The sequence below is a fragment of the Tachysurus vachellii genome, chromosome 20 (genome assembly GCF_030014155.1).
Source record: "Tachysurus vachellii isolate PV-2020 chromosome 20, HZAU_Pvac_v1, whole genome shotgun sequence".
Classification (NCBI taxonomy): domain Eukaryota; kingdom Metazoa; phylum Chordata; class Actinopteri; order Siluriformes; family Bagridae; genus Tachysurus; species Tachysurus vachellii.
The window spans coordinates 21,620,978-21,633,477 of record NC_083479.1 but is presented as its reverse complement, the minus strand read 5'-3'; the positions used below and the strand labels follow the sequence as shown (position 1 = coordinate 21,633,477).

General features: G+C 43.1%; 3 protein-coding genes across 6 annotated transcripts in view; 2 read left to right on the top strand and 1 right to left on the bottom strand.

Annotated features, from left to right (window-relative positions):
* erbin (erbb2 interacting protein) overlaps positions 1 to 677 on the top strand; it is a 61,824-nt gene extending 61,147 nt beyond the window's left edge. For all 3 annotated transcript variants that reach the window (XM_060895397.1, XM_060895395.1, XM_060895396.1), the window contains one exon: positions 1 to 677. This exon is cut by the window's left edge and continues 1,472 nt beyond it. The gene's annotated coding sequence lies outside the window, so the exon portion shown is untranslated.
* Positions 678 to 5,826: 5,149 nt separating this feature from the next.
* Positions 5,827 to 12,500, top strand: part of zfand5b (zinc finger, AN1-type domain 5b) — a 7,748-nt gene continuing 1,074 nt past the window's right edge. The window contains exons 1-5 of one of the 2 annotated variants that reach the window (XR_009650083.1): positions 5,827 to 5,984; positions 8,808 to 8,972; positions 9,127 to 9,327; positions 9,664 to 9,795; positions 9,879 to 10,697. Coding sequence is in view for 1 of the 2 variants with exons in the window: in XM_060895449.1 (XP_060751432.1) it covers positions 8,816 to 8,972; positions 9,127 to 9,327; positions 9,664 to 9,795; positions 9,879 to 10,027 (639 nt within the window). In the remaining variant the exon portion in view is untranslated. Of the gene's footprint in view, positions 5,985 to 8,807; positions 8,973 to 9,126; positions 9,328 to 9,663; positions 9,796 to 9,878; positions 11,166 to 12,500 lie in introns of those variants that run through there. The other variant, XM_060895449.1, reaches the window with a different exon arrangement.
* smc5 (structural maintenance of chromosomes 5) overlaps positions 11,255 to 12,500 on the bottom strand; it is a 16,433-nt gene continuing 15,187 nt past the window's right edge. The window contains exons 23-24 of the mRNA XM_060895448.1: positions 12,187 to 12,282; positions 11,255 to 11,539 (exon numbers count right to left, since the gene is read on the bottom strand). Coding sequence (XP_060751431.1) covers positions 11,408 to 11,539; positions 12,187 to 12,282 — 228 coding nt within the window. The 3' untranslated portion in view covers positions 11,255 to 11,407. The remainder of the gene's footprint in view (positions 11,540 to 12,186; positions 12,283 to 12,500) is intronic.

Here is a 12,500-nt window from a genome sequence, read left to right as displayed (position 1 = left end):
ATGGTTCTGAAGCTCTACACGGACGGATTTAAGGCCAAATTCACTTCATGGTGTGTGGATTAAAATACAGAGTTAAACACTGACGATCGTCGTCTCTGTAGTGAAGTCGGTTCAGACGACTCGGTGTCAGACGACTTTAATTTAGACTCGTCACGACGTCCGTTTACACACGAAGATGTAACTCTGTAAAAGAAGAGAATCCTGTTCTTCTCCCTCCGTCTGCTGGGCCGTGAGGAATCCTGTCCTCTCACACTCGTTTTTCCACGTGGATGAATTAAATAAACACCCTGTGATTATTGTACATTTTATCACCAATTAAATCTGACATAAATAACATGACAATCTGGAGATCAAATTGAAATCTTTATCACTTAAAAAGTACAACTCGAATGTTTGAGCTCTCCTGAATTTGTCTATTTATTTTGTGCTTTAGAAACTGTTCATGAGATTCCTTTGTGTTTCGTCACAGCATTACTGACCTTTTAGTTTGTAAAGACCAGCAATAAATCCCACCACAGCGGCGGTTTTAAAATGGATAGCGATTTTAACGCTTTCTCTGGAAGCAGCTACGTGAAGATGATCGCTATGCATTTATTCTACATTCCAGATTTTGTACATAATTTTAGGTTTCATGGTATCCTGTGGAAATAAAAAATAAACCGACGGTCTTTTACAAACGAGTGTTGTGTCTTTTATGATGTGGAATGTTGGTGTGTGAATAAAACACCAGTGATTCTGCTTTTATAGATTTAAATGTTTGTCTTGATTTTGAAGATGTTTTTGCTAAATTCAGATTTTTTCATTTTGAACATTTTCTGATCTTAAGGCAGTGTGTGTGTGTGTGTGTGTGTGTGTGTGTGTGTGTGTGTGTGTGACCCGAGTGTGTGATATCAGGTTTAAACCTGTAGCTGGACTTTACTCAGACCTGTAACATCAGACCTGAGATCATGGGGCAGTAAAGAACATAGTTCTGCTCTCATTTTATCTGAAGGTCAGTAAACATTTTCCAAGACGAAGCCCCTTCATGATCAGTGCAGACGTTCAGCGTCCTCATGCAGCTTCATGGGAACTAAACGTAAAAGCCAACATCGTCACTGTAGTAGTTTATCTGGTTAGCGAACTGAACCATTCAACACACCTTTTACAGCTGTGTGTGTGTGTTTTACAGCTGTGTGTGTGTGTGTGTGTGTGTGTGTGTGTGTGTGTGTGTGAGACATGATTAAAGCAGAGAGATTTGAACACGTTTCTGCAGTTCTCTCACTCATATTGTTCTTTTTCAGGTCACATGGTTGAGATTTAAGGCTCAGTGTCCCATCACTGTAACAGAAAACATTTAATCTCTGAATTAAACCCTGAATCTGGTCCAGTTTAAACACAACATTAATCCTGCAGCAGACCTGAGTGTGATGTGTCTCTGTGACTGAGGGTTTAATGTCCACACCCTGTCTGTGTCGGTCCTCAAACCTTTACATGGACGGACACACACACACACACACACACACGCACACCACACACATATGTGGAGCGTTTGCTCAGAGATCTTGAGCTGTTAAAGGTGAAAAACTTTTATTGTGTCGTATCAGATTCTTCCTCTATATTTAAGCCGAGAGATTTCAGAACAAACGTTCACACCATCCTTCTGCTGGTGCAGACACACACACCATCCTGCTGCTGGTGGACACACACACACGCACCATCCTTCTGCTGGTACACACACACACCATCCTGCTGCTGGTGGACACACACACACGCACCATCCTTCTGCTGGTACACACACACACCATCCTGCTGCTGGTGCAGACACACACACCGTCCTGCTGCTGGTGGACACACACACACGCACCATCCTTCTGCTGGTACACACACACACCATCCTGCTGCTGGTGCAGACACACACACCGTCCTGCTGCTGGTGGACACACACACACACCATCCTTCTGCTGGTACACACACACACCATCCTGCTGCTGGTGCAGACACACACACCGTCCTGCTGCTGGTGGACACACACACACGCACCATCCTTCTGCTGGTACACACACACACCATCCTGCTGCTGGTGCAGACACACACCGTCCTGCTGCTGGTGGACACACACACACACCATCCTTCTGCTGGTACACACACACACCATCCTGCTGCTGGTGCAGACACACACACACCGTCCTGCTGCTGGTGCAGACACACACACACACACCGTCCTGCTGCTGGTGCAGACACACACACACACACACCATCCTGCTGCTGGTGCAGACACACACACCGTCCTGCTGCTGGTGCAGACACACACATGCGCAGACACACACACACCATCCTGCTGCTGGTGCAGACACACACATGCACAGACACACACACACACACCATCCTGCTGCTGGTGCAGACACACACACACACCATCCTGCTGCTGGTGCAGACACAGACACACACACCGTCCTGCTGCTGGTGCAGGCACACACACACACACACACCGTCCTGCTGCTGGTGCAGACACACACACACACACCATCCTGCTGCTGGTGCAGACACACACACACCGTCCTGCTGCTGGTGGACACACACACACCATCCTTCTGCTGGTACACACACACACACACCATCCTGCTGCTGGTGCAGACACACACATGCACAGACACACACACCATCCTGCTGCTGGTGCAGACACACACATGCACAGACACACACACAGACAGAGAGAGAGACACACACACCATCCTGCTGCTGGTGCAGACACACACACACACACCGTCCTGCTGCTGGTACAGACACACACATGCACAGACACACACACACAGAGAGAGACACACACACCATCCTTCTGCTGGTGCAGACACACACACACCATCCTGCTGCTGGTGCAGACACACACATGCACAGACAGAGAGAGAGACACACACACCATCTTGCTGCTGGTGCAGACACACACACACACACACACCATCCTGCTGCTGGTGCAGACACACACACACACACACACACCATCTTGCTGCTGGTGCAGACACACACACACACACACACCATCCTGCTGCTGGTGCAGACACACACATGCACAGACAGAGAGAGAGACACACACACCATCTTGCTGCTGGTGCAGACACACATACACGTGCGCCAAAAAACAAACGCATTAAACTGATTGAAAGTGTCCTAAAGTGTGTAACAGCTCAGTTTACTGATAAAGATTAGAATCTGTCACGTGTCACAACTCGACACGCCGCAGAACAAAGCGACCCGACGGCAGGCACTAAATTCCAGGGGTTTCGTTACCACGACGTAAAGTGGGCGTGTTTCCGGAGGTCTTGGAAAAACGCCTTCTTTCAAAAAGACCCGCATATTAAGGAGGATAAAACATTAGGGTTAGATTTATTTTAGAAAACAAATAAACAACCAAAAACTACGGTTAGGATTAGATTATCAAATAGGCCACGCCCACCCGATGACGCAATATCTGTTACGCTGTACTGAAATCCCTGGAAATAATTGTCTGTCAGCTGCTCATAAAAACCGGACGTGATGTAAAAGACGTGTTTGCGTCATAAGGAGTTTGTAGTCTTACTGGAAATGGAGCGTGTTTCATGTTACTGTGATCAGCTTTGACGAAAACAGCCGGAAGTAAATTTGCCTAAAGTTCAACCACAATATAAATAAAATAAAAATAGACATAAAACACTTAATGGATCTTTTCTGTTGTTTATCTGCGGAAACAATAAAGAACTGAAACCTTTTTCTATAGTAAAATTGTCCCAAATAGCAGGAGTTTGACTGTTAAACACGTTTTAACAAAAGGGTTCTTTAGTGACTCACTTTATAATGAACTGTTCTTGGCTTGAAGGTTCTACCTGGAAGTGACACAAGAACACTGAAGGGTTCCTGTAGAGAGACCCCTGAAAGCCCCTCCATGGTTCTACATGTTTAATAGTCGACTCTTCTGGACTCGTTTCCTAAAGTTGCTTCCTAAAGCTGTTCTTTATCTTGCAGCCTTTCTGATGGATAAAGTTTGTAGGTACCTACATAAAATCTCCAAGGTGTCTCCAAATGGACCATCAAAGAACCTACAGTGTATTTGTTTGTGTTCTGTTCATCAGACACTTTTCCTCGTTCTGTGTTAAACAAACAGCAGTGAATCATTTAGCTGAATCATTTGTGATCAGACAGAACATCAGCACACTGTAGGACCTGAAACCAGCTTGATGTTCGGTGATGTAACAGTGGACATTGGACAGAAAGACATAAATCAGGATGTACATTTTAATGTAAATACGTATCAGTTTATATCTTTATAAGCAACATGGACAAAGGTGTCAAGGATAAAACTCAAACTTAAAGCCTGGGAAGAAACCTTGAACAGAACCTGACACAAAATGGAGCTCAACCTGATGTGATATTGAAATGTAGTAATGATTTATATGGTCCATACTTTCAGCTTTGACTCATTTCTATGAGGTGGTGTTTACAATATTTATAAATAAATTGAATTGAATCAGTTTTAATCCTGTACAGTGCGACACATTTAATCCTGCACATGACTGCGTTTGCACAAGACCTTTAGAAATTCATGGAAGCCCACTTTGTCATGCTGAGAAATGAGATGTGAGAGAGGACACAGTGTCCACTGCCGGCACACACACACACACACAGACAGACAGACACACAGAGACACACACACTGAGATACAGACACACACAGACATACACACACGCAGACAGACACACACACAGACAGACACAGACAGACAGACACAGACAGACAGACACACACAGACAGACACACACAGACACACACACAGAGATACACACAGACACACACTGAGACACAGACACAGACACACACAGACAGACACACACACACAGACAGACAGACACACTCACAGACAGACACACACACAGACACACACACAGACTCAGACAGACAGACACACAGAGACACACACAGACAGACACACACAGGCAGACAGACAGACACAAACACAGACAGACAGACACAAACACACAGACACACAGAGACAGACACACAGACAGACAGACAGAGACACAGACACACACACAGCCACACACAGACAGACACACACACAGACAGACAGACAGACACACACAGATAGACAGACAGACCCAAACACACAGACAGACAGACCCAAACACACAGACAGACAGACACAAACACACAGACACACACAGAGACAGACACACAGACAGACAACAGATGCAGACAGACACAAACAGACAGACAGACAGACACAAACACAGAGACAGACAGACAGACAGACACACTCTCACACACACAGACAGACAGACAGACAGACAGACACACTCTCACACACACAGACAGACAGACAGACAGACACACTCTCACACACACAGACAGACAGACAGACAGACAGACACACTCTCACACACACAGACAGACAGACAGACAGACACACTCACACACACACAGACAGACAGACACACTCACACACACACAGACAGACAGACAGACACACTCTCACACACAGACAGACAGACAGACAGACAGACACACTCTCACACACACAGACAGACAGACAGACACACTCTCACACACACACACAGACAGACAGACACACACACACACACACACACAGACACACGGCCTCATTGGCAGCTTGTTATTATTATATGTTCCTGTGATGATCTCAGTGTAAATAAAAGCTCCATCGTGATGCAGGTCACCGTGTGGAGCAACACAACTGTTGTTATGTACAGTAAATCTTTTCGCTTTGGCCCCGCCCACTCAAATTACATCATACATCCACCCATCAGCGCCTAGTTTCTATCATTTACGTCATTACGCCACGCCCCTTTTTTTTTTATCTAAAGAGAGCAACAAACAGCTCAGTTCAGTTCAGTTCGGTTCGTTCCGGTCCGGTCCGGTTCGGTTCAGTCCGGTTCAGTCAGTGAGGCGACGTCGGGATTCGGCCGCAGATTTATTACCTTCACCATCTGTCCTCATTACTGCTGTGTTCATTACAGGTAATTTATATCTAACGTTATTTATCTGTTAGCTTTAGTCACATTTTAAACAAACAGGTCGCACAAATTAATGTGTTAAATAAAGTAAATGTAATAAATAAAGTAAATGTAATAAATAAAGTAAATGTAATAAATAAAGTAGTATTAAAACCTGACATGGCAAAAAATTAGCCCCAGTTAAAATGAGCCACGGCTAGTTCCTCATTCAGTAAACATGAAGCTAACGCTAACTGTTTATTCGGTATAAACTTGTGTGTGTGATCACAAACAGTTTATTTATTTATTTAACTACTTATTAATGTGTGTGTTATTGTTATTAATGTGTGTGTTATTATTCAACCCTTTTGTGTTCATTTATTAAACATCACGACTCATTATAAGAGCTAACTTTAATAGCTTCAGTCAGTATAAAGGCCTTAATGCTCGATTCACGGTTCGGAAACTTATTATTTAACTATATATAAATATATAAATATAAACTATATAAAGTTTTAACGTTAATAAATGATTCATGTTTAATTCAGAGCCCCTTTAAACAGCTCAGCTTTAGCAGGTTAGCATGAAGCCTCGTTTCTAGTCTTTTCTCCACACGAACCGCTATAAATATTAACAATAAGGTGTTAAAATGACGCCTGAACATTTTATTGTACATTAACACTTTTTTATATGTAAGTTTGTGAGCGAGACTGAACCAGGTCCGAAAAACAGGAAGAGATTCAGAACAAAGAGAAGACAAAAGCAGACGGGGATTTACAGCTTGTATAAATAACACCATCACATTAGGACTTAAAGACGGATATGTTGTTTATACACACACACACACACACACACACACACACACACACAAACTGCTGAAATGATGATGTTTCATTTGTGTTTGTCTTTGTGAAGAGCTGTGTGTTGTACACAAAACTGTTAGCTGGGATTAGCATGACTCAGTGGATTCAGAGGCTCAGGCCTGCTGTTGGGTTGCCAGTTTGTGACTCTCTCACACACACACTCTCTCACACACACACTCTCTCTAACACACTCACACTCTTACACACAAACACACACACAGGTGTTTGTTAACTGTGTCTTCGGAAGCCTCGTAAATGAGATTTATTTTAGATTTGATCAAGTTATTTATTATTGTGTTGTCTGTGATTTGAAAGGAAACCTTTAATCTGGCAACCCGTGTTTAAGCTGATCTGTACATCGTGTACAGACAAATACGAACCAAATGTAGTAAATATTTGGTTTAAAATGTTCTAATAAATAAATTGTCTTTATCTAAGACCATTTACATAAGTGTTTAGATAGCTATAATGTATGGAAATTCAGGCTTACATCTAAAAGTACTTTATTTAAAATCGAGTTTATTCTCTGTTGTGTATTAAAGGAGCTGTTTATTAGCGTGTGTTCACTGTCCCACGTGTTCACTGTCCCACGTGTTCACGTTGTGTTAACAGTTATGTGAGAACCAACGTGTGTTCATGATGTCTGGTTCTGAGTGTAGTCAAAGTAGTGAACATAAGATTCCTGAACATTAACTTGGTGTAGTCACGGCATTATGGGCTTTATCTAAATAAACAGCTCTGTTAAATGAAAGAGGGACACACACTCTCTCTCTCTCACACACACACACACACTCACACACACTCACACACACCCTGATGTAATCAAGTCACGATGGGGCATCAGCCTGGATATGAATAGCTCCAGTCAGGGTGTGTGTGTGTGTGTGTGTGTGTGTGTGTGTGTGATCAGTTTATTACTTTGCAGTCTTGTGACAGGTGAAATCCGACCCTCACTCCTATGTTTATGATGTGCACATGTCCGTGTCCCTGAGGGAAACTCCTCACTGTCTCCTTTATAACTATTGTGTAGAAATGAGTTGGAGTTATCTGCACTTCATATATAAAATATCTCTGAATATGTTCATCAGGAAGCACATAGAGACGTAGCTGTGCCTTTAGTCGGGTTGTAGTAATATGAATCCTTGCCTTTAGACCAGTTTTTGGATCACTAGACAAGTGAGTTGATCAGTTGTTGTGTGCTCAGTTGTGCAGAATGTTCCAGACTGTCTGGCCAACTGTTCTCATGTCTTTATTATACACATGCTGTGCTTCCAGCAGGAGACACTGAGCGTTTCTGACCCGTTCTTCAGGCTGATACTGGGTCAGACATCATCACGTGTTCAGTGCCAGGCTTGTTGTGAAACACAACTCCTCCCTTACAGACTCAGTAACACCGTCTCCTGTTTGTCTTCAGCTAGTCACGTTACTTTACGAGCACGTTTACAGGTTGTGCTGGAAACCAGGATGGTTTGTTCATCAGTATGTTCAGGAGCACGCAGAATAAATACTGTCACGTTTGACAAATCATTGAAGTTCTTTTTCTTTCACAGCTTTGGTCCTTTGTCTGTCTGACGTTAGCAAAACCTTTCGTTCTTGCTATAACACATTTTATCTACTTCTCTCTTTTCACTCCTAACTTCTCTTTTTAACTTTTGTTTTTTTTGTCTGTCTCCTACAATTTACTGCTTTCCTCTCTTTTATTTCTTCAATTAACTAATTCTTCTACTTGTCCTTTCTTCGGTCATTACAGAATTATTCTTCTGCTTCTTTCTTTCATTGCACTTTCTGCATTTCTGAGAACAGAATCTTTCCTTTTCCTGTCATTCAAACATCATATTTCATTGTTTCCTTTTGCAGGATGATCAGTCATGTTGTGCACCAGCTTTAACATTTCTGTAAATAACTTTTGATGTAAAATCAGATTTATTTCCCGACAGTGAACTGTGCATTGCTCAGAATTGACCAGTGTTTGTTTTGTTCTCAGAGTGAACGATGGCCCAGGAGACCAACCAGAGCCCCGTGCCCATGCTCTGTGCCACCGGCTGTGGATTCTATGGGAACCCCAGGACTAACGGCATGTGTTCAGTGTGTTATAAGGAACACCTCTCCAGACAGAACAGCGGAGGTGTGAGTCCGCTCAGTAACATGGGTGAGCGAATGTTCCTAACCTCGTCCCTCTCATTTCTTTGTATTCTATGTTTGTGCTTTATTACGTGTGCAAACCCCAAACCCCCCAAGCACAAGTATATATTTCGTGATTAGTGATGTTGTGATAAAAAGTTGGGGATTTTGTTGCTTTCCAGGTTCTAGCAGTGTAACCAGTAGTCCCACTGCTGAGGCCTCTGCGATCCAGATCATCGAGGCCAGTTTAACCAATTCGTCGAGTGAAGTAGAGTCACCTTGCGGAGCTGCTGCAGCACTTCCTGTTACGCAGCAGATGACGGAGATGAGCATTTCCTGTGAAGAAGAAGGGGCGTCACCTAAAGTAGAAATCCCTGAACCTGGTTAGTGTTGAAGATGAATTGATGGAAGTGTTTAAAGGGTAGTTTGTCACATACGTTGTCTAGCGTTCTTATGTAATTGTGTAATGATGAACTGTGACTCGTTGAACAGAACAGAGACAGCTCGTGTCACATTGTGTACATCAACATTCTGTTCATCCAAAAACATAAGCCATGTATCTACAGGACCACAGAACATGGACATTCAAGCTGTTTCTAATTTTAGCAGATTGTGTAAAGGAGTTTAAACTAATGTACTGTTTTCACCTTCTTTCAGATTGTTCCTGCTTTTGCCAGGTTTAATACTTGATGATTTTTCTGTCTGTTTTGTTTCTGTAGTTGTAACTCAGCCCTTGGCTTCTTCTTCCTGCTCAGTGAACACTGCAGTCAGCGCGGAGACCAACACACCCGATGCCCCCAAACCCAAGAAAAACCGTTGCTTCATGTGCCGCAAGAAGGTTGGCCTTACAGGTGAGAAGCCTCTCCTCATGTCTAATGCTATTGCGCCTTTTATAAAGGGACACAGTGCTTAACTGTCCTGGTGTTGTGCTCAGGGTTCGACTGTCGTTGTGGAAACCTCTTCTGTGGACTTCACCGTTACTCAGACAAGCACAACTGCCCCTACGACTACAAAGCCGAGGCTGCGGCCAAGATTCGCAAAGAGAACCCCATGGTGGTGGCCGACAAGATCCAGAGAATATAGATCACCCGTTTTCTTTTTGGCTTTGACCCTCATTTCCGGGAGAGATATAACGTAACAAAAAAGGACTCGCACTTGACCTGCGATCTAAAGGACTATTTTTATTTTTTAATAATATTGATCATGTTTTTCAGCCAATGCATGAGTGGAGTGTGTTGTTTTTTTTTTTTTTTTTCTTTTCTTTTCTTTTTTTCCCGTTTGTGTGTATGGTGGAGTTAAAAAAGCTGGGCAAAAGTGTGTGGACTTTAATGTGTGCGTGTGTGTGTGTGTGTGGGGGGGGGGGGGTGTTGTGTTAAAGGTGGACTGTCATTGTGATTGTCGAATCGTGATTGTGTGTCTCGGTGAGGAGGACGGACACGTTGTAGCCTGCGGGACTTCACACGACTGTTACGGCTCTGACCGGAGCGCCGTCAGGGCAGCAGTGCATGGCTGGCTCATGTAGCACAAAAAGAAACAATGGACGCTCACTTCTTTTCCTTTAGTTTGAAGAGTTCACTTCCCCTTTGGCTCGTGGCATGATTCCTAAATGCTAGAGTTAGCCTTCACAGCTTTGGCTTGGTTTATTTGCCTGTGCCTCGGACCGTCCAGCTTCAGACTTTTTTTTTTTTTTAACTCCTTTTTGTTTGAGTGACTGTTTTCTTTCCTGCTCTCGAGTGACATTTCTTCTATCCAGGTTGGTAAAAGTTTGTCTGTACTCCACTAAACCGATTAAATGTTAAGGCTTTGTATTCTGAACTTCACTTGAGTGTTGGAGGTGGCTTAAAAGTGACCTGCATGGCTAGTGAAATTAATAAAGTGTGTTAGGTTTTTAACGGCTATTTGCTCATAGGCCTTTTTTTTTTTTTTTTTTTTTTAAATTAATAATGTCTGTCTGTGTGTGTGTGATGTGGAGGGAGTCACATGGTGCTGAGTGTCATGCTGTGTTTCCACTGAGGTGTGAAATGGTCAGTTCATTAGTGTGTGTGTGAATGTGCACACTGGCATTTCTGTACAAGACTCATTCAGTTTAAAACTCTGTTTCAGTTCTGTGGTTTGTACACGCGAGCCCCCTATAATATTTATTATGTATTGCACATCTAATCTTGTTATCCACCATTACAAAATTGTATCATGTAAATAAAATGATGTACAGAGCTCTAAACATGTTCTCGTATATGGACCAGTACTATATGATTTAGGCCACACCCCTTACATGTACAGCACCACAGGACAGATCACTTCACCCTTACCTACAAATATTAACTTTATTCTTTAACTCTTTAGAAATAGACATGTACAAAAATCCCTGTGGACAATACAAATATATATAAAATATAAATAGATCATGAGGATTTTACAGAGAACCAGGAGGCACTGTTGGATAAGATGGAAGTAAACAGACTGTTACTGGTTGCTCCGCCGTTTAACACGTCTGATGAAGGCCTTGTCGTTCCATTTATTAGTTGGAAGCATGTAGGGGCCGTTATGGACACACAGGACAGTCATCTCATCTGCGTACTTCAAATCCTGAAGGAGCTGTTTACACACAAACACACAACCAATTTCATTGTACACTTAACACCACATTTCTACCCAGTGTGTCATTTAAAATAAAAGAATCATGCAGATACACAAACAGACTATTAGACACTGTGTGTGTGTATCCCAACACACACCAGGTCTGCACTGACTCCACTTATTACTGTAATAACACCCCACTCTCACACACACACATGCTGGATCTCTGACCAAAAGGTGACAGTCAGTCAACTCGTTGAAGGCTGGCTTCAAGCTCACACCACAAACTGATTCAGTAGTATGTTTTGTTCCATGTGCCATTTTGCACTCACAACCACCTCTGGTGACACACTGTATGAGGTGCAGGATGGTGTCTCCCTCCCAGACCTAGATCAGGGCATCATTGAGCTCCTGCTGTTCCCCACAGCAGCTCCAGACCCTTTCACGTCTTTCCCGTGTGCTCAGTGTGAACCTGTGCTCACTCGATGTTGCCCTTCTATGGGTCACTTTCATTTGTACTAAAGCAGGTGAAACTGGACAGATTGATGTCCCTGTAGTTTAACTGAAGTGGGGTTATAATGTGACGACCGTTCCCTTAGTTATTTTATACACACACACACACGTGTGTATGTATATTAAGGGTCAAACCCTTTAAGTTTTTGTACCTTTGGTGTAATGAAGAAATACTGTGAGGTTTTGCCACCGCACGCTGTTTTCACCACAATGTCGAACACTCTCCTCTCATTGGCCGGGTCCATCCCCTATACACACGGAGACAAAACAGCACTCCTGGTTACACTCGTTCATTTTCAGCATCAGACAGACAGCCTTATATTTATCTCATTTACACAAATGAGCCCTTGAGAGATGTTGTTTAAGTTTGGTAGTGCTGGGATTTGAACTCAAGACCTTCCTATCAGTAGTCACACATCTTAGCCAATTTTGTCTGAATTTAGTCTGAGCCTGTGCTGATAATCTC